Here is a 22,171-nt window from a genome sequence, read left to right on the forward strand (position 1 = left end):
AATTGCAATTTAAATATTCATGACTGTACAGATTAAAATCTAGGGCTGCTACAACTCTAAAAAGTGCTGTTGCGATATGACTACATGAGCTTTCTAAGATGCAATAAGTCTGAATCTGCTGTTATGGAGAACTTCCGCAAAATCTCACTGTCTTATTTCTGACTCCAGGATTGTAACAAAAATTTCTCCACACAAAATTCCATAAAATCAACTGGTTTGCTGTAATTAATAAACGGTGAGACAGTTAAAGGGACACAATAACAAAAAAGGAAATTTAATAACATGAAGAACAGATGACAAAATACAGCTGAGACGTATACAAGCAATAAATATCATCACTTGCAACAAACAAACAGCCTAAAGTACCTAATCGGAAATAAACATCCACAACAACACAGCACACAAAGCGGCCAGACAGAACTCAGCAGGAAGAGAGATTCACGTCCCTCCAAACGTCTGCTATTCTCCACTGTCTCCTCGATTTAGCTCTACATAACTGCCGATTGACTATTATATGACTGGCTACTCAGCACACCTTCAATCTTGCTTCAATTCTTGATTCCAAGACTTAGCGTACGGCTCAGTTCTCAAACCCATAATCACTTAAGCTCCACTTGATTGCGCTTCGCTGGAGTGTCCAGCTGACTCGTTGCTGACAAACTATACGACTCATTTCAGCTTGGTCTGACAGACCTTTTATAACCTCCGAGATAGGGCTCAGAAATTTTTTCGAAGGATCATTTAATTCGTGTCTATTGGTCCTATCGCCAAAATTTTTCGATTCTAGATCCAACAGAGCTGTACACAAAACTATTTTTCTTACGTTGGAAAGCAAAATTAGAGATTAGTAACAACATTTTAAGGAAATAAAAAATTACAACCAATTTAAATGTATAATTTTTATTCATTTCCATTAATTGTTTATTTTCAATACTAAATCTGCTTTAATCACCACTGCTGTAAAATTCTATCATTTTCCATCACTTTCCTATGGAACAATTGTAGTACCAAATTTACTTTAGACCAAGCACTCTATAAAATCCAAACACGATATTTCTGTTGGCAGAGCCGCCCTTTTCTTCAAAGGGACCTGGGTGCAAGAAGTCATTTAAGGCCCTAATTTTTTTGTAAAGCAAAAGCAAAAAAAAAAAAAAAAAAAGAACATATTTTATTAATGCATATTTATTTAAAGCGTCTTTCTTTCTTTCTTTTTGCTAATGTATTAATTACTTGACAAAAATAATTTTTTTTTTGCAATTTCTTTTTCAATGCTTAATTCAGCAATTGCATTTAAGCGTTCTGAACACATGCTTGACCGAAGATAGTTCTTTGTTAATTTTAATTTGCTGAAGGAGCGCTCAGCACTTGCTGTAGTAACTGGCAACGTAAAGAAAATTTTAACGCAGTTAATACATTTAGAAATAATTCATTATAATTATTATTTAGTATGCATTGCAATATGTCTTGTGCGTTATTTACATCTCTTTCATTCAAAATCAAATTCCGTAACAAACAAATTTCTTAGATTAGGTTTTCATCTACATCTGTGTTACAAAACTTTAAAAGTTTTTGGAGCATTTCTCTAATTCAGGTTTTTCTAAAGTTTTTATATGAGTGATTAATATGAAATCAGAAATACTATTTGGTATACTTTTAAACCCATCTTCTATTTGTACAATAACAGTATCAATTACAGTGTTAAAAAATAACATCTAAATTCCTCTACCGGGTTTGTTTTTTTATTAACTTCGGAACATAATCTTTTCCTTTTACGAATTCGTTTTTCAGGAAAATGTTCAAATTATGTGCTAGCACTTTTGCTTCGTCGAAAAATGTGTCAAAATTTGTTCTTAAATTTTGGACTTCAGTTTTAATTTTATTGACTAAATTGAAAGCCGAGTCAAGAACAATAATTGTTTCTGCTTGAAATAGTTTATTGATAGTGTTAATTTTGGAAAATATTGCAAACAATACTATTAAATTTAAATCAATGACGTTTCTTGCACCTAATAAACTTTTAGCTTCAGATAACGCTGTATTATTGTTACTTACATTATTTAAACATCAATAAATTTTTCTAGAGCGTTAAAAGTTCCTTCAAACTGTGTATACACTGCTTTCACCTTATCTATTTTCGCTTCCCATCGAGTATCACACAATGGTTTAAGAGTAATGTTTAAATGCTTTGCAGAATTTCCCATTGCAGAAAATAAACAATATAAACGTTGTAATATCCCAAAAAGTTTTTTTACTTTATATATACTGCTGGAAGCGTCGTCACAAATTAATAAATTAAAGGAATGTGATAGGCAAGAAACATAAATGGTATGCAGATTTAGATAAAGTATTCTAGATTGTACATCTTTATATTTCCCTTTCATGTTACTAACGTTGTCATATGCGTGTCCTCTACAATTCATAATATCTAAATCAAGCTCAGTAAATCTTTTAAATAGAGTTTTTGTTTGTCCTTCTTCAGTCTCATGAGTTACTTCAATAAACCCTATAAATGACTCGTTTATAGTTAAACTTTTCTCGTCAAATTTTACATACCTAATAATGATTAAAGCTTGTTCCTTATGGGAAATATCAGGAGTACAATCCCTTTGAATACTATAGTACAGGGATGCTTTTATATCATGTTTAATTTTGTAATGGACTTCATTTCCTAATGCAGAGATAATTTGTTCTTTTTAACTATGTGCGAAATGATGCACAATTCTATTATAATTTTATTTATATGATCCGTCAGAACAGGGTCGTATTTACTTAATAATTCGATCAAACATAAATTATTAGGCTATCCTTTTATTTCGCGATTTTCTCGAAGTGGAAGATAGAAAAATAGAATAACTTAACTTGATTTGTTTTGCCAATAGTTGAACGTAAAATTAGTCATTTTAGTAATTCTTCCCAAGCAATAAACGAATTAAAATGACAACTTGGATTAGAGTTGGCAGCTTTCTCCAGTTATTATAGCCACCTATAAATCGGGTAGTTTGGTCATTTCTTCTTCTTTTGGAAAACAGTATACAACAAAAACAAAATACGGTGTCTTGCATTTTTGAATAAATGAACCATCTGCGAAGTTGGGTTTCACCATTTGACATTTTTAAAAAGTAGTACACAGTGGAAAATGATCTACCTTCATTATTTTTAGCAAAAAATCCCTTGTGTCTGCTTTAACACAAAACATTCTAAATTTATTATTTATAATACTTGCCCATAAACCAGGATCATTCATACTCTCTTGATCGTATTTGTTATTGTCATTTCCGTCATTATTTTCCGATTCGGTCATATTTGTATAAACACACGGTTCTTCAACATTTTCATTGCAAGACTGTGTAGTTAAGAGTAGAAATTTCTTCCCCAGTTGAAGTTTGAATTGTAATTTCTGAAGTTGAAGCAATTTCTTTTCCAGAATTACTTCGAAGCCAAGAAAACTGATCTTCTTGTGAAGTTTAGCTTTTCTTCTTTTTTGACACCCAGAGCCATATTTCATTGGCATGGACATGGTTATATCTAACAGTATTAAAGCAGTTTATAGAATGAAATATCAAATTAATATATGCTATACTGTACGCGAGTACCTAGTAAGTGACTGTAAATTTACTTACCTTATATTAATAATATTTGCACACTTGCACTAAATTATAATATATACTGTAAACTTCGTATATTTCCAAATCCGTCGACTGCTCTATTTAAACTTCTTCCTTAATTCTTCATATCCCGGTGAAAAAGTAATGCAGTGTGCATTGCTAGATAGTTGATCGTTTAGTTTTTCTTCGTTTTACTTTTTGTTTCAACAACTTAGTATAAACAAATATACACAGATAAAATATATTACATTAAAATATATTGCATTAGATGTAGACAAAAAGCAGATAGTTGATGATTTACAAGTCCATTTGAACCCAGTCTCATCCTCAACTTCTGGGAACCGCATGCGCCCAGAAGTCTTAACATGTCTGAATGGGATCTCCTTATTTATAAATGACCCCCCCCCCCTCTTTATAGGTATTACTGTGATCGTTGCCCAAATAACAGCGTAAGTCGAAGCTCAGCCAGCTATGTAAAATAAATGTATATTTTCAGTTTCTGAAAACGCTATTATTATTCAGAACACTATTTTAATTCTTGATCACAGTGGGGCCCCTATACATAGCCTCCACCACACCCTCCAGATGTCTGTTGGTATGTGCTTGGGTAAAACTGATTTGATTTTGGCAAACATCTACTTTTAATATCAATCATGCTGTATCCTCTTGAACTATATAAAGCAATATGTAGAAAATAAATGAAACAATGCAAAATATATCTCATTAAACTTTATTTGTACATTTTTGTGATAAATTATTTACAAAAACTTTATTTTACAAATGAGTGAACAGCTGCTATATTTTCCACAAAATTTTTTTATAGCTAATAACATAACCTATAAACAGATTATTACAAAATTTTAATTTTGCTATTTGAAAACAAATTCATACAAACATTTTTTTTCATATATTTTTTTTTTCGATTATATCACAAAACATTAGTTATTTAAAAATAATAAATGTTATCACATTCTCAAAAATTCGCTTCTATATACAAGCAAACATTGCACAGGCATTCAATCTTCACATAAATATTCTTAAGAAAATACAGCTTCAGACAGAAATGCAACAATTATATACAAAATGAATAGGGTTTTTGATTTGGCGTTTTTCCTTTTCTTATTAAGAAATTTGAACTTTTGAGACATCTATAAAAGCAACAGAGGAAAAAAATATTTACCATGACACTAAAAGTTTTAGAAGGTTTAGATAAAATAATACTAATTTCTTATAATAAATAATAATAATATTATTTTTAGATAAAAAATAGCTATGCTATCTATCAGAGAACTGCTTTTATCAATGCTAAACGTTTGCCATTGAAAATACTGCTTCTATCAATGACAAATGTTTATATACAATTATAATTTTTGAATAAATTTTCCTACAAATTAAGTTCTACTAGCACACACAAAATGATTATTAGAGTAAGTCCATATATACCAAAACTTTGTTTATGTGAGTATATTAATAACTATAGAGGATACAAATCCTCTTGAGGATAACTATAGAGGATTTGTAAGGCAGGTTTTCATCCAGCTAAAAAACCAAACTACATTTCTGTAAATTCTTTTATAAATTAATCTATTTATAGTTAATTCTATTATTTATAAAAATCAATGAATACATGATAATTGCACAACAGTAACAATAAACAAATATTTTTTGACCAAGGTATATGAGAGATATTTTTTCTTCTTATAAGCATTTACTAAAAATTCATGAAATTAAAAAAATATGTTTTAACTTTTTCTAACAAGCTAAAATTATTGAAATTGCAATTCCATAAATAGAATTTCAACACATACTTTCACATATCACATACAAAATTGTACTAAAATATTTTGATACTATATGTAAATTATTCCAAAGAATGCTAAGAAGCATCAGATCAAGTAAAAGAAAAATAAAAGATATTTAAAATTAAATATAGTGTAAATAGTCATGAATTAGATGCATTTCTTATATAACAATTTTAAACACTTGCATAATATACCTTATTCATATAATGATTCTTCTTTTCCAAAGCACTTACCATCGATTAAAAAATTTACTCTAGAGCTCAATAAATATTTTATTTATATTGAAAAATTTAATACTGAATTTTTGACAGTTTCATAATAAGATATTACAACATTTTGTGATATATTTATTATGCAAAACACTAATTATAATTCATTGAAATAATATTTAGCATTAAAAATGCAACACAGTAAATTTTATAAATAATCTGTTTTCCTCTTTAGAGTAAAGGCACTTTTTGATAATAATTTATGATTCTTTAGCTTTCTGATTTCAACGATAAAATAAGTTATTCATTCAAAAATTGAATGGATTTCAATAAAAATGAATATGATTTTTTTTACAATATAAAATGCAAGATTTATTTTGATTATATCATTTTTCATTATAATACAATGTCATAGAATGCCTTTCATAATATTTTTTTAACATTAAAAAATTGTTATTAACAGTTTCATTTCATTTTAAGAAATGCATAAAATTTTTTATAACCCATGTCATTTTTTCGGTAATAACCAATAAAATGCAGAAACAATTTTAAATGCCTCTACTAAATATAATATTCTAGAAATATAATTTAACTTAAAACTCTCACACTACCACACAAGCACGGCACACTCTGCATGTCAAAAAGACTCAGAGAGTCAGCTACCATAAATGATCACTGCAACAACCATGAAAACAAAACTTAAAACACACAGGTATTCAAAATTATAAACTGCTTTTTTAAAGCATTTTATTTAGCGAGATATTATTTATACTTCCTGAAGCATAATGAGTATCTGATTCATAACAAAATGCCACAAACATACAAAATCTCACAGCGCACTGGTTAATACCAGCAGCTAACAATTTTAGGGTTCATTAAATCATTTCTCATGATAAAAGATGCCATATAATTCAACATTCAATCAAAATTTCATTACACAACAAATTTGAAATCTCACACAATACAATTTCTGACCAGAAAACAGCTTCATGGTAATTCATTGATTGCATGAATCACGCACACCACTAAAAAAAAAAAAAAAAAAAGTAATGTGCATTCAGGGAAATGAGAGCAACCGGGAACGTCTGGTTCAGAGGCAGGATTAATAATCTGTACTGCTATTTAGAGAGAGAAGATTTAAGTCAATGCCCATTGCATGATGCTACAATCTCGACCACCGAGGGAGATCAAACGAGTATCATCTGGAGTAAAGTCTACATTTGTTACATGACTACTATGGCCACCATAGCTGTGGTGAGGAGACTGTAAAGAAAAATAAAGAAAATAATCAAAATGCATTAAAATGAATTTGAACAAATTTAAATAACTAGGTAGTTTTAATCCTTAAGGCAAAAAATTAGTTATCAGAAAATTTTTCACAATCATATTTTCTTTAATCAATTTTTTGGCTTTGTAAAGTCTAGCTAGATAGAAATAATAAAAGTTTAAATCATGCAATTAATTAAAATGTCCTTCATAGTTACTAATATTCTTAAATTTACAAAAAAAAAAAAAAAAAAGTTTGCAAATGAACACACAATGTACTCGCAATAATTTGTTCACAAGCTTTCCAGAATTTTTAAAACACACATTTTAAGAAAACTTTAAAAGGCAAAACAAAACACGCTTAAAAACCTGTAATAATGTAAAATAAGATCCATATATACGATAAAACAATGAATTAAGATAGTTTACCTTTGGTTGGCAGGAAGGATAGCTATAAATGTTAACTTTCCCAAAATCATCTCCAGTGGCTAATAACTTATGAGAATGAGAACGGGAGCATGTGTTGACATCTGAACCATCTGCATTTTCAGGCCAAATACCTAAAACATGTTTGCAATAAGTGTGTTTAGTAATCAGGCAAAGAGAGATACACACACATAACAACTAGGATTTTTATTCAATTATCAATATACATATCTATCTACCTACAAGATAAAAACAACAATTACATGTTACATCATAACTTGACAGCTAAATAAAGTACAAGAGTTAATATATAAAAAAAATATTGACTATATTTCTGTTAGTTTAAAGCCTTGCTTTAAGCTAAAAAACATTGCATACCCTAAAAGTGCAAAAAATTGTAATATTTAAATTCATAGAACTTTAAAAAAGATATTGATATTTCTGCACAAAATTTTAAGTAAAACACTTACCTAATACACTAAAGCCTATTGTGCATGTTTGAGTATTCCATTTGATATCTCTAGCTATGGACATATTGCTGACTTGTCGGCACACTCCAGCATTCCCTGTGAATAACAGAGTCAAATAAAGAAAGGGTAATTTATTGGTATTTACACAAACAGAAAAAAATTAGTTTTTAAACATACTTGACTTCTTTATTTATTTCCTGATCATGAGCAAAGCTACAATAATCACAACACAACATCACAAACTGTTAAGACATTTAAATTGCAACAATATTAATTTATTTTGTTTTCTAACAGCAGATATCATGAAATGTTTACGAAGAATATACAATTATCATGAAAATGCAGTTTGATAATATATCATTAGTTTATTTAGACAATCTTAAGAGATAAACATAATTGACATGCTTAACATTTTATATAACTTTTTTTTTTCCATTTCTTTCTGAAAATTTCTTGATGTGGAATTTTCTGACATGTAATTTTGCTTTTTTCCCCCCTCTCATTTGTTGAAATACTTAGATTATATCATTAACATATTTTTGATTCATCCTCATAATAATAAACTATATTTAAATAATACCAAACAAGAAATAAACAAATAAAAACACAGAAATAAAATATTCCAAGTAAGAGAAAGCATTTATATATAACGAAAATTTAACCACAACTTACAGAATAACAGTTCATAATCTCCAGAATTAGTTTGAATATATGTACTATCATCTGACCAATCAAGATGAGTGATAAAGCTGGAATGACCCTGGAAATGCATAAAACTTAGAATTAAAATAGAAAAAAAAAAAAAAAAAAAAAAAAGAGGGATAAAATAATGTGAAATTGGCAAATTAAAAGAATAAATAGTTTCTATAATTTTAATAAGTTATTTCTCTTAAATGTTTTTTTGATAAATTACAGACACATAATATTTTTAACTTTCTTTTCAAACTTTTTTACTCAAAGCATATATACTACACACTTTTAGAAACTGAACTGATGATATAAACAACTGTAATTTTTTTTAAATATTATAAATCCTAACTTTCTGGATTTTATTTGAATATTAATTCCATCTTCATATTGCTGTTCTGAACATATTGTTTTAATAGATTTAAATTTCATCTATATAAAAGCATATAAGATGTTAACTTACAAAGCTCTAAATACGTAGTATCCTATTTATAAAGCAGTTATATTTCATTTTCATTAGTAAACTAATAATTTCATTGATATTTTTTTTAATCTAATAAGCCAATATGTATCCAAATGAACAATCTGTAACTGAAATTAATACATCATCATTTTCAAATTTATTTTGTTCCTTTGATTTATTTTCAAGATAAGGCAAAAAAAAAAAAAAAAAAAAAAAAAAAACCCTTAAAAGAAATTTTTATTTCTGACAATCTATTATATTTAAAAATTATTTTAAGAGACATTTAAAGAAAATCTTTTAAATATTTATAATATTTTGCACTCATTTTTTATAATTCTTCTTAAAAAGATTTAATAATTTCAATGAAAAATGTAATTTCACATTTTAATTTTGATGTGTTTTTTTATAATTACATATATAATTAAAAGAAAGATAATTTATGTTAACAGAGCTCAATACTATCATGACATTTTTTGTTACTTTACAAATAAATTGGTGCTTTTTTTTTTAATCAACAAGTGCACTTTTAAGTTTTTCATAAAACTTAAAAGTGCATGTATAAAAAAATTATTTTATTAAAATCACTTATAAAAGCAAATAAAAAATTACCATGCATCGTCCAATTCTGTTATATTTCTTGTATTCATCATCCACTTGATACACATATATATAATTATCATGTGATCCAACAGCAAGAAATCTACCATCTGTAAAAAAGAGGCAATTAAACATATTATGATAGATAAATCAAGAGAGATAAGCATAAAAAAAATAAGAGAAAAAAATTTTTTTTAACAAAAATTCAATTTTCAACATAAGTTTTCTTAATTCTGTAACAATTATTCTTACTTCTCTGTTTCTGTTATGAAAATCTGTTATTATTCTGTTTTGGAAAAATGTTACAAAATAGAAAAACAATCAAAGTAGCTAAATAATAATAATAACCAAGCAGACTTACCTGGGGAGAATTTAACACAATCAATGGCTTCACTACCATCAGCATGCATGGAATAGACTTGTCTTGTGGTTGCATCCAATACAGACCATCTGCCAGATGTTGTTGCAAGAGCAACCACACTTCCATCAGGAGAGAAACAAGCAGATTGGACAGCTTCCTGAAAAATAATTAATTTTTAAACGACCAATAGCAAGACTAATGGTGACATATTCATGAAATTCCTATTTATGCATCTTTTTTACTTCTAACTTTAATAACCAGATTAATAAATATTTCAATTGAAGGAGAACAAACATTTGTTCACTACTTTTTCTGTCAAGTACAAATATGTGCATAATTAAATAAAAATGCATGAAGAAATTCTTCATATAAAATAAAATCTATTTCTTCAAATAACTGAAAACTGAGAAAAGCATTTTTGTATTCTTAATTTTATATGCCATAAAGTTATAAATGTATAAAGCTTTAAGTTAACATTTTGTCAATGAATGACTGTTATACTTTTTTAAACGATCTTCCATTAAAAATCTATTTATTAATAAAATATTTAATCGTCAAGGATATCCTTTTTTATATCCTAGGTGTCATGTTAAAAACAACCTCTTTAAAATTTTACATTTATGAATAGCTGATCTTATTTTTTCTGTTAATAAATTAAAATATTTCCTTAATATTATCTACACTTAAAAGTTTACATGCAATACTGTTGAGAACAATAAATAAAAATAATTCACATAAATACTACATACACACACTTCACTGATAATATACATAGTAATAAATTTAAATATTAAATTATTAAAATTACAAAAGTATAAAAAGAGAAAGAAATGCAATAAGGCAAAAGTATAAATCCATCACAAATTAAAATACCTATATATCTGAAATTATATATAGTTAAAACATCAAACTAAAATAAAAAAATTAAGTCTCCATACCCCAATATCTTTACTCCAAACAACTGAATGTGACATGGTATCCCATAAATGAATGTAATGGTCATGCCCGCCAGTGATAAATTGACTTTGGTTAGGATGTACAGCTAAAGCCCGAATCTCCTCTGTGTGACCCTGTGATTAAGTAAATATAAATATAAGATTCAGTATAAATAATTTTCCTGAATTAAAGTTAAAATTTTCCAATATAGTTGCATAATCAATAACATTTTCAATATTTTAAGCAAATAATTTTTACCTGAACAACTAATGAAAAATTCAACGATAAAGTGCCTTGAAGAATGCAATTTCTTGTTGTCCCTACAAGAAGCATGCTGCCTTTCCCTTGTGCTAGAGCTCGAATTCCACCAGTCTGTTCAGGAAGCTAAAGGGAAATCAAATTTTAAAAAGTTATAATATGGAATAATAGATTATGCATAAAAGAAAATATAGGCATTCTAGTAGATTAAATTACAAATAATAAAGCAACAAGCAAGCCAGTATGATCACAATTCACATTGTGTCTTTTAGAAAAAAATAATTTATGAATAAAAATAAATTAAATTTTTAAAAAAGTATATAAGGTCAATGGTTTTTAGAAAATTTTTAAAGTCAGAATCCACTGCTAGCATATGATACAAACAGAATGATAATGGCAGTTATTTTACTCCTTTATTTTTGTTGCATCAAACTTTTTAAACATTCCGAATGAAATTATATTTTTAAAGATATTTCAGACAGAATTTATTTTTACACTGTCCAACTTTAGCAAGCAGCTGGGTCATTAGGATTAATGATTCTTAAATTTTTTAGTTAAATATTCTATGTAACTTGCTTTTATGGTTTCTCTAACAAAATATTTTCCAAATTTTGACCATGCATTTTGTGCAATTTAAAATTTTTTTACACTGTTTTGTTCATTGAGCCATAGAATTTCCTTAATTTCATATCATTTCATCTAAATTCCAACTTATTTATTGAAACAAATCATTATTAAAAATATAAAAACTAAACGTAAAATTACTCAGCATTCAAGTTTTACATGTACAACAGAATATTTTCACACATTATGTGATATCTTCAATAAAAATTACTCTGCTATCTAAAAAATCGTTACCAGCAAGTTTTCAGAAAGTACCATAAAAAGGATTTAAATTTTTGAAATAACATTTTATTTTGTGATTTAAAAAAAAAATTCTTTTAATAAATTTTTGGTACTAAGAAGCAAATACATATTTAGAGATTGGAGAATGAATTTAATGATAAGCATACAATTACAGGTGATATGGGACATGGCAGCATTAGAGGTCAGAACTTTAGTATTTAGAGTTTGCAATGAATAAAATAGCTCTCTAGCTATCAACAAATAAAATGTTGCTCCTAGTATAGAGAATCTGGAATTGTTATAATGCTCGACTTTCCACCCGGATAACAAGCCAGAATAAATAAAAAATTGTGAAGGAATGGCTACAATATTGAAATTCTAAGATTTTGGATCATCCTCCATTGTCTCCAGACTTTCAAGCTTTATGGGCATTTCTTTATAGTTATGTCACAAATTGGAATAAATTAAAACCAAATATTATTGAAGATAAGCAAAAATTTTTGCACAAACGACAGAAAACAAACAGACAAAAAAAAAAAAAAAAAGAAGAAGAATATTATAACACCTTATGGAATAAATATCCAAGAGATTAAAGAGAATGACAAAATTCAAAGAAAAGGATGATTAGTGGCTACTTTTTTTATACTTCATTTATGTTACTAATATCCTCCACTAATTTTTTAAATCTGTGAAACTGGCTGCATTTCTGTTTAATTGAATTATTTCTTGCTGCATTTGGTGAAAGTTGTTGAATTCTACTTGAATAAGCTCTTAATTTTGTAAATTTTACATTATAAGCTGATAAAATAATTGAAATAAAACATTAATGTTTATTTTTAAAAAATTCCGACTTATGTACAAGTTAAGAATAATATTATAATTTAAACTGCATCATTACCTTTGCTTCTCTACCCGTTCGAGTCAAAGCATGATCCCACTCAATGATTCTTCGGTCTCGTCCTCCTCCAGAAAGAAATGTTCCATCTTTCATGGAACATATGGAGAAGACTCCACCATCATGAGCATTATATATGGTACGGGCAACTTTATTAGAGCCTAATTAAAAACCATGGCAAAATTTAATATTAAAATACAATTCAAATATAAAATAAAGAAAATTCCATATAAAATAAAAACATTAAGTTACAAAACAGCTTACCTCTGGACCAGACAAGGATGTTGCCATTTGAATCACCAGTGAGTAATTCCCCAGTTTCTGTGAAAGACATACATAGAACATACCTTGGCTTATCTTGCTTCTAAAAATTAAATTATATTGTAGTTTAAGAATAATGCAATTCAAGTTATGCATATAACATTTATTTAAAGAGGGGGGGGGGGAATTTTAGAAAGAACATGGGCACACAGTGCAAAAAATAAAAGTACAATAATCCAATAACAGTAAAATATTATGAATATTAGTTGAGCATTTTAAATATATAAATATGCAATTAACTGTTTAACAGAAGTTTGCATAGATTATTTCAATAGTATCTATAGTTACACTAATCCCTCATTTCTGATATGTATTTGTCTGTTAAACTGATCAAGAAAATTAACTTCAAGATATTGGGGAAATTCTCTTTATATAATGAAGAGAACAAAGAAACAAACTAGTTACAAATAGATTCTTAGGAGTCTCAATAAATATGATTTAGACATTTAGAATGACATAATAAATTATTCTGCTATTAGGTCTTTTTCTCTATGGACCAATACATTTCAGTTTGTTCTTTGGCAATTGATTACAAAAGCAATTTCATCATTCTTTTACTAATATAGCTAGCTATACTATATTAATTTTTAGTGGAAATATAAAAAGATACAGATTTTCTTGCAATGTATATTTGCATTCTAAAAATAAGCATTAATTTTAGCTACAGGATAAGAAATAGCTTGGGAAAATCAAATTCCAAGACTAAAGAATATGTAAAAGAGTAAAAGTTTTATTCATTATAAATATATAGTTATGCCAATGAATTTAAAGATTATGTTATAAATAGCAACAAAATAATAATAAAAAAAAATTAGGAAATTTTATTAATTCAATAATATAAAACTATTTTGCACAACATTCAAATAAGAGATAAATATCATGATTTTCAAAGAAATACAACTTCGAGGCAGGAAATGTTTACCTCAAACAATCCCAGTTTCTTTGCTAATGTCCCCCCTTCCGTATCCCAAAAATAGATATGACCTCTCCCAATGGTTATGAGAGTATGTCTGTCCATTGGATGGAATTCAGCTGCAAGAACTGTTTCAGTGGCACTCTATAATAGCAAAAAAACATTAAAAAAATGTAAATTTTTGGCTTTAAAAACTTTTTAAAATGAAGCAAATAATTCAGCAAAGAATAATTTTCATAAGAATACATTAATAAGTTGTCAGATTTTATTCACTGTTATTAGATAATAGGTTTAATTAATCACAAGCTTTTAAAACATGAAAAGCACTTTCATAAGCATTTAACATATGTGAAAAAGGCAAAATGAATACATCTGGCATAATTTTTAGAATTTGATACACATAGAAATATGTTAAGAACTCATTTTCATTTATTGTCACTATTTATTTATTTATATATTTTTTAATTCAACAAGGCTCAAATATGCCACTTTTTTCATATATTTCATTTATTTTAGTTAAAGAAGATGCCATTTTCAATTGAAATGTCTGAAACTATGAACAAGTTTTATCAGGCGATTTTACAACATGCTTTTAATAATAGGTATTATTTTGACCATAAGAATGTTTTACACAAGAAACCAAATTTTAATCCAATACTCATTTCTTTTTTAAGAGTTCTGATTTAATAAAATAAACCTTTTTCTTTCTTTCTTTTTCTTTTCTTTAAAGCACTCATTGCTTAAAGAATGTTTTGAAGTTGCAATCATCCAAAGATGACTAGCAGCATTTCTTTTGCACAACAAGCTCAAAGGAATGGATCCTAACAAATGCTATCATTTACTGGCTGCTAACTGTTACATAAAGCCTCATATATTTTCCATAATGCATGCATATTCAGATATAGTTTTTACATAAAACACATAACAAAAAAGTACAGAAAAATGCAAAATGAATATAAAATGATTTGGTTCTTTAAAAGTCAGGAACATATTATCTGGCCTTAAGCATCTTTGCTGGATAATATAAATTATTGTGAAAAAATACACAACACAGTAAAAAAGAAGGTACATTCTATAGAAAAAAAAAAAAAAATCAACCAGTATTAAGGAATTTATGACATACTAAGAAAAATAATTAATTAGATAAAATAATAACTTAATTTTCAAAACAAAAAATATCTAAATAATTATGAAATACTTTAATACATATATTTTAAAGCTCTTAAAGGCAAAAACATAGTTTAAATTATGAATATAAATAACTGTTTAGACTGATTATGTATATTAAAGTACCACTTGTCATACTAAGGTATATCACCATTTTTGGCTTTTAATTGTGGTCAGATGCTGAAACAAACACCTGAATTGGATGTAAAATTTCCAAAACCTCCATGCCACAACATTATGACCTATGCAGAACAGACTTTAATATATCCAATACCATATGCTTGAAAGTTTTTCACTGAAATTGCGCCTTGAACCTATGATCTTAGAACATTGTAGATGAGATTTCATCACCATACCATAGCAGTTCTAAACACTGCTTAATATATTCTTTCCAAGACTATATGTCTTAGTAGAGACCTTACAAATTGACTTCTAAACAATAAAACAGAGCAGTTTGTTTGTACAACAATATTCTAAATTTTTTAAAGATTTTAAGTATAATTATCTTATTCTATACAATGATTTTCAAAATTAAGGGAGATTATCCTATAAACTGCATAAAATGCAAGTTATTTAACTGTAGGGGGGGGGGGGAGAAAGCTAGAAAATGAAATTTATTATAAAATAGCGAAAATTTCAACATTCATTAGGCATTACATACTTTAGTTTCTGTAATCTTGTGTCCTTTTTCACCTTTCTGCCAATCCCACAGTGATAATGTATGCTCTACAGATTCATCAATGACACAAAGTAATGAACCACCATCCTGTGAAGAAAGGAAATGGTTTACATCAAATCTAAGACATCTTTTTGATGTGTAATTTTAAAAGTATTTCTTGAATAAATTAAATTTAATATTATTAATTCTTAAAGTGATTAATTAAAGTATTATTTGAGAAAATAAGAAATTTATGCTAGTCAGAAATTAAATTAAAAATAAATAAAAATAAAATATTAATATAAATGTATGCAGAAAAGTACAATGAATGGCTTTAAAATTACATAAAGACATGAGGTGAAAGAAATGTTTCATACAATTTTTTTTTTTTTTGGCTTTGAGAAGATTAAATTGCTTTAAATAACACATTTATAAATTTTTGCTAAGTCATCATAAATACAGAAATTTTTTATTTAAGAAATTTTAAATAAAAACAAATTATTGATAATAAATAAATAAATAAAAAAACTAATGTAATCATAATTAAATGTTCATCGACTCAGAAAAAAATCCAGCATTGTTTATAATTTTTGGGCATAAAATATCTATTCAAATTATATATATTGAACAGAGTATTATTTTCTGAATAAATGTAATTATGAAAAATTTATAACATTAGCATTAGGGATTGCAATACTGGACCAAAATTTCAATACCGGTATTCGGTATTTTTTAGATCTTAATACTGGGATACCGGTTTTAATACCGGTATTAGAAATTTTAAAAGAAGAAAGAAAACACAGGTGTTCCTTTGTTTTTTTTTTTTGCCAGTTTTATAAGAGGGTGTAAATATCACAAAAAATAATATGTAACGTATAAATTATAACACTATATAAAGAATCACAAAAAAGTAAAGGAACATCTTATTTACTTAAATCACCAAAAAAAGTGTAAATATCATTATTCAGTCTGTGGTACTATTACAAATTTTTGAAATGTGATCTTAAAAAACATAATGCATCCATTGTACTGTCATTAAGCCTGAAAAGTAATTTTGTGCAAAAATTACCAGCTGTCAAAAACGCTCTTTCAGCATCTACACTAGTTGGTGATATTGTTAGCAATACGAGATATACTTTTTCCAAGTATTTACCTCTAAATCCCTAATCTTCAAATAAATCAATTCTCGTCAAAGGGTTTTGGATATAGCCAATTTCTGTATTGTATTTTGGTTCGTTGAATTTTTATTTTCACTATCGACATTAGTGTCATCTTAATCTTCGATCGATACCTGAACTGAATTCTTCTGAATGTGGATAGGTTTGTGGGTAAAAAATTTTAAGAAAATTTACTATAAACTTAATCAGATTTGAATTCATTATTTTCTTTTCTTCTTTTTCATTTTTAAAATCATTATAATAATGTAAATACTATAAGACATTTTTTATTTCGGTATGCCTTTCTTCTGGGCGATTTTTCAATGTAATATATAATTCTTCAGATAGTGATGGGTGCTGTTCTTTCATGACTGCAGCATGAAATTTATTGTTGCATTAGCTGTTAATAAATTAAAATATCTCCGATATAATGCCTCTATAGTCAGTTTTATTAGAAGTAGAGCTGATATAGTTCTGGATATTAAGTCGAATTCACTGTCTGAAAAATTAATTTGCAGGTTTAAGTCAACGATTGCTTTTTGGATTGGATTTCTAAATTTAAAAAATCGTTCCATCATTAGAAGTAAACTGTCCCAACGTGTCTTAGAATCTATTATTAACATAGATTCTGTTTTATTTTCAGCTAGTATATATTTTTGTAATATGGCATTTTTTGTAGCGGAACGTTTAATTATCTTAACAATTTTTCGAACTTTATAAATTATAGGAAGCAATTCTTGATGGGGTAATATTTCATCCTCATTAGCAATATCTTTTTCAACAATTACATTGTCATTATCTTCATTGTCAATATCACTCTCACTCTTATTCTCTTCAATGTCGGAATCCGAAGTTTCTATATCCACAGTATTTGGATTCTTCTGTTCTTTATTTTTTTGATATAATACATCTATTACTCCTAAACTTTTTTCATAATTGTTGCCCAATGAGCATAGCACAATTGCTGATTTGCACCAATCAACTTTCCAACTTTTTTCATAACTGTTGCTCCATTAGTCGTTATGGATACAATATCTTCTTTCAGGGATAATCCATGTTTCGCTAATTTAGATTTAAGCAATTAATTAAACCATTAATTAGTTAACTAATTTTGCCTGTTAGGGAGACAAAAACAAAAACGTATACTATTTTGCTATGTTGGCGAACCGTCAACATATAGTGGAGACAATTTTAAAAATTTCTAGTAAATACCGAAAAACCGGTATTTAAACTTATGATTACCAGTATTACAAAATTGTATAAATGGCTCAAAATACCGGTATTCGGTATCCCGGTATTGCAATCCCTAATTAGCATATACACTGAAAAATTATGAAAAAAAAAAAAAAATTCCAAAAGAGTATTAATATACACATGCACACACATAAAGTAATATTAGAAAGTATTCATTTGAAACATTTGGATATATATTTTTTACAATTCAGTGACAAAGTTCATGTCACAGTTGTTCATTTCATACTAAATAACAAGAAATTCAACATTAAAAAAATTATAGTTGATTTTGAAATAAATTTTAGTATAATTATTTTTTGCTAAAGAAAAATAACACTAAAACTATTTTAATCTTTTATTTTTAAATTAAAAGAAAAAACGGTTTCAATTCACTTCATAGAAGCACATGGTGAATATCAACTAAAAACTTATTTTTTATTGGTTATTTATGAATTTATTGATATCCTATGTTACTAAATTTTCAATCTAGAACATTAATATTACAAAATGTAAAATATATATTAAACATACTGCATGAGAAAAGGCAACACAACACACAGCTCTTTCGAATTCACCAGCACCAATTACATGAAGAGTGTTTAGACTCACAGAGTCCCATATTCTCACATGTGGCTATAAAAGAAAACTATGTCAAAAAATACATATTAAACTACAATGATTATAAAAAGTATAACATAAAGCATGCATGAAAATCCATTTTATAAGTTATTTAGCTTTTTTTTATACCCAGATATAAAATATTATAAAAATCCTTTCTCAAAATATAATAATTACAGAAATCAAAATTATAAGTATAGAATGTCTAATGAATATTTTAGGAGAAACTGGGATAGTCAAAATTCTACTTATCATAATAGATTTAATTTCAGTAACATGGCAAATACATTCAACATGAATCAGTATATTACAGAATTGACAATAATCAAGTTAATTCATGCATTATTTTTGGAATGAAAATGTAAGAAAATAAAATGGAGGCAAAAAATGGTTCTAATGCTTTATTTACCTTTTCTTAAATCATAATTTTTGGCTCACATAATTCTTAAACAAAACTGAGTTCTGCTAATAACTAGAGAAACTCTATGTATACAGTTTCAAATAACACAACCTTATTAGTAATAATAATCTTGCATACAAAAATATTTTTCATTAAAACAAAAATATTTTAGAAATTTGGGAATTTTTATTTTCATATTAAATGATTTTAAAAATTAGCCTTATTTAAACTGTTACTTAATATTTTATTTTTGACCTGTTTTTATCAAAAATGGAATCTTATCAAGCCAACAAGAACTTTTTGATGTCTCACAAATGCAACAGATTAACTAAATCTATACATTCCATAATTCATGCAACAGTAATTTCTTGCCAAACTTAGAAATGATTAATTTTAGGAACATATTATAAATAATAAAACTGATATATAACAAATCAAACTCACAAAAGAAACTATATAGTGCATTTAATACTCTTTCAATTTTATCTTTATATAATTGATTATATAAAAAGGCAATCGAATCATATGAAGAAAAAACATGCATTTTCTCATGCTACACAAGACTACTGGAAGATGTTAGTAGCAAAAATTTAAACTGGAAAAAACATTTATTAGTTTAGACAAGGAAACACAAACATAAGGAAATTCATGACTCGATGCATAATTAATCAGGAAAAGTAATAGGGACCTATTTCATGCTAATAAAATGTTTTTGTTACCCGCTTGGATATCCTTGGCTATGTAAAAGAGAGGAAAGAAAAAAATGAAAAACAAATGAGTACTGTGACTTTTTTTAGCTTTAAATGTATAAAAAATCAAATAAGCAATAAAATCAATTCAATAACATATTTGATGAAAAATAAACACTTTTGTAAAGATGGAATCTTTCTATTGGAGATCAAATTTATATAAGAATTTCTTGATTACAATTTCAAATTCAAAACTTTTCTTCCACATTATACTCAAATACTCAGAATGCCATGGCTATTCTAAAAGGCTACATCTATTTTATAAATTGTTCCCTACAAACAGATATATGTATAAGCAACTCTGCTGAAAGTAAACTTAAGAGAAATTCAGCTATTGCCAAACAAATTAAGAGCATTGTAGACCAGCAGGATTGCACCTCAGACATAAACAGAATTTTAGTCTCAAATCAAACTATTTTTTTTTTTTTTTAAACTGACATAACCACAATGTGATTATAATCAATTATTTTATAATCAAGCAATCTAAATTAAAGCATATGATATTTGCTTTTAATCACAACTGTGTAAATAATTAACAAATACAACAATAAGTAGGAGTGTTCTTCCTTTATGTTTTTCTTAATCCTATACTTAAGAATGCAGCTTGTTGCAATGATCGTACTAAATGTCAAGGACTTATGTTTTTTTAGTATGATAAAAAAATTAAATAAAAATAGCATTTTTTATATCATAATTATAATACAATTTGGGAAAATTTCAGAAATATTTTAAAAGGATAATTTTTTTTGTCAGCCTTTAATTAAAAAACAACCTACACATTATCAATTTTACTGTTCAGCTAATTTTTTTCTGTTGATTTTAATATAAAAAATACATATATGATTATAATATATGCACAAATAACTGCAACTACTAATGTATGTCATTTTCTCCCATAACAAAGTTGCAAAGCATAGGTAAGTAAACACAATAAATTTTATTAAAATTACAATATAACAATTTTTTTGAAGCTCACATGCCATTTGATCCATTGAATTTTTTGGGTATTGTGCAGACATTTACACAAATAAGAGCAGAAAATAATTTTAAAAGACGATTTTTTTATTGGTTTTAATATTTTCTTTAGTATAAAAAAATGCAATAATAAAACAGAACATATGTATAATAAAACCACAATGAAATCATACAATAATAATAAAAACCAACATACCAAGACAAATAACTGACAAAAATAGAATAATTACATAAAAATAAAAGTATGCTGCAAAAAAAAAAAAAAATGAATATAAGTTATTTATTGTTTGGAAAAAAAAGCACATAAAAATACTCACTCTTCGTTCTCTTCTATCTGTGCTAGCTACTTGACCTGTAGCAATTAATAATTTATTAGGATGTAGAGCTAAACTGAAAAAAAAAAAAAAAAATGAAATAAATAAAAATGTTGTTTTAGAAAAACTCTTCAACAAATTATGTAAATTCAAGTAAACAGAAAATTGCAAAAGTAGTTTAATAATATTTTCTTATTGTAAATATTTTTCTAATTATACTAATATTATCAAAGAAACTTATGAGTAAATAAAATAATGATTTTTCATTACTTAGTATTGTAATTTAAAGTTGCCACAAAAAAGATTTTACAATTATACAGAAAAAAATTTACTACAGTTTTAATCATTCAAATGTTTTCTTTATAACTGAATCTGATACTAACCATTAAAATAAAAATAAAATTCAGACACATATTACATGAAAAATTTGATGATCTCTGTCTTACCATTTAATGTCATCTGTATGGCCCATGTAGTGCCTTTGTATCTGATCTTCAACATTATATAAAACAACAACAGAAGCAATAAAATATACCATTTCTCCAGTAGGTAAAAAATAAAGATTTGATCGACAGTCCCTTCCTCTATAACCATAACTGCATTAAGAGTAAAGGAAGAATTCAACAGAATATTGTAAATAATAGTTTCATAATAAATAAAATATATACTAACAGTTCAGCATAAAGAAAGGATACACCCATTCTAATTTTAACCTCTGGGAGGGTGGATTATTAACTTTGTTAAGAGAATAATCTTGCAAATAATCTGTAGGAATATGTAGTGCAATTGGCCTACCACGCAGGTACAGCTTGACAATGCCTTCCTCTGTAAAAGAATTATAATGG

The 22,171-nt window shown here is 26.8% G+C and overlaps 1 protein-coding gene across 5 annotated transcripts in view; it reads right to left on the minus strand.

Moving 5' to 3' along the window:
* Positions 1-4,323: 4,323 nt before the first annotated feature.
* LOC129990432 (echinoderm microtubule-associated protein-like 2) overlaps positions 4,324-22,171 on the minus strand; it is an 86,513-nt gene continuing 68,665 nt past the window's right edge. For 3 of the 5 annotated variants that reach the window (XM_056098157.1, XM_056098158.1, XM_056098155.1), the window contains 17 exons: positions 22,022-22,151; positions 21,773-21,922; positions 21,330-21,402; positions 20,008-20,025; positions 18,802-18,903; positions 15,884-15,988; positions 14,065-14,199; positions 13,086-13,185; positions 12,825-12,982; positions 11,081-11,206; positions 10,825-10,956; positions 9,887-10,043; positions 9,538-9,635; positions 8,451-8,538; positions 7,779-7,874; positions 7,312-7,442; positions 4,324-6,879 (listed from right to left, as the gene is read on the minus strand). In XM_056098157.1, the coding sequence (XP_055954132.1) occupies positions 6,754-6,879; positions 7,312-7,442; positions 7,779-7,874; positions 8,451-8,538; positions 9,538-9,635; positions 9,887-10,043; positions 10,825-10,956; positions 11,081-11,206; positions 12,825-12,982; positions 13,086-13,185; positions 14,065-14,199; positions 15,884-15,988; positions 18,802-18,903; positions 20,008-20,025; positions 21,330-21,402; positions 21,773-21,922; positions 22,022-22,151 (1,925 nt within the window). In that variant the 3' untranslated portion in view covers positions 4,324-6,753. The remainder of the gene's footprint in view (positions 6,880-7,311; positions 7,443-7,778; positions 7,875-8,450; positions 8,539-9,537; positions 9,636-9,886; positions 10,044-10,824; positions 10,957-11,080; positions 11,207-12,824; positions 12,983-13,085; positions 13,186-14,064; positions 14,200-15,883; positions 15,989-18,801; positions 18,904-20,007; positions 20,026-21,329; positions 21,403-21,772; positions 21,923-22,021; positions 22,152-22,171) is intronic. The other 2 variants (XM_056098160.1, XM_056098156.1) reach the window with 1 other exon arrangement.

This window comes from Argiope bruennichi, chromosome 2 (genome assembly GCF_947563725.1).
Source record: "Argiope bruennichi chromosome 2, qqArgBrue1.1, whole genome shotgun sequence".
Taxonomy (NCBI): domain Eukaryota; kingdom Metazoa; phylum Arthropoda; class Arachnida; order Araneae; family Araneidae; genus Argiope; species Argiope bruennichi.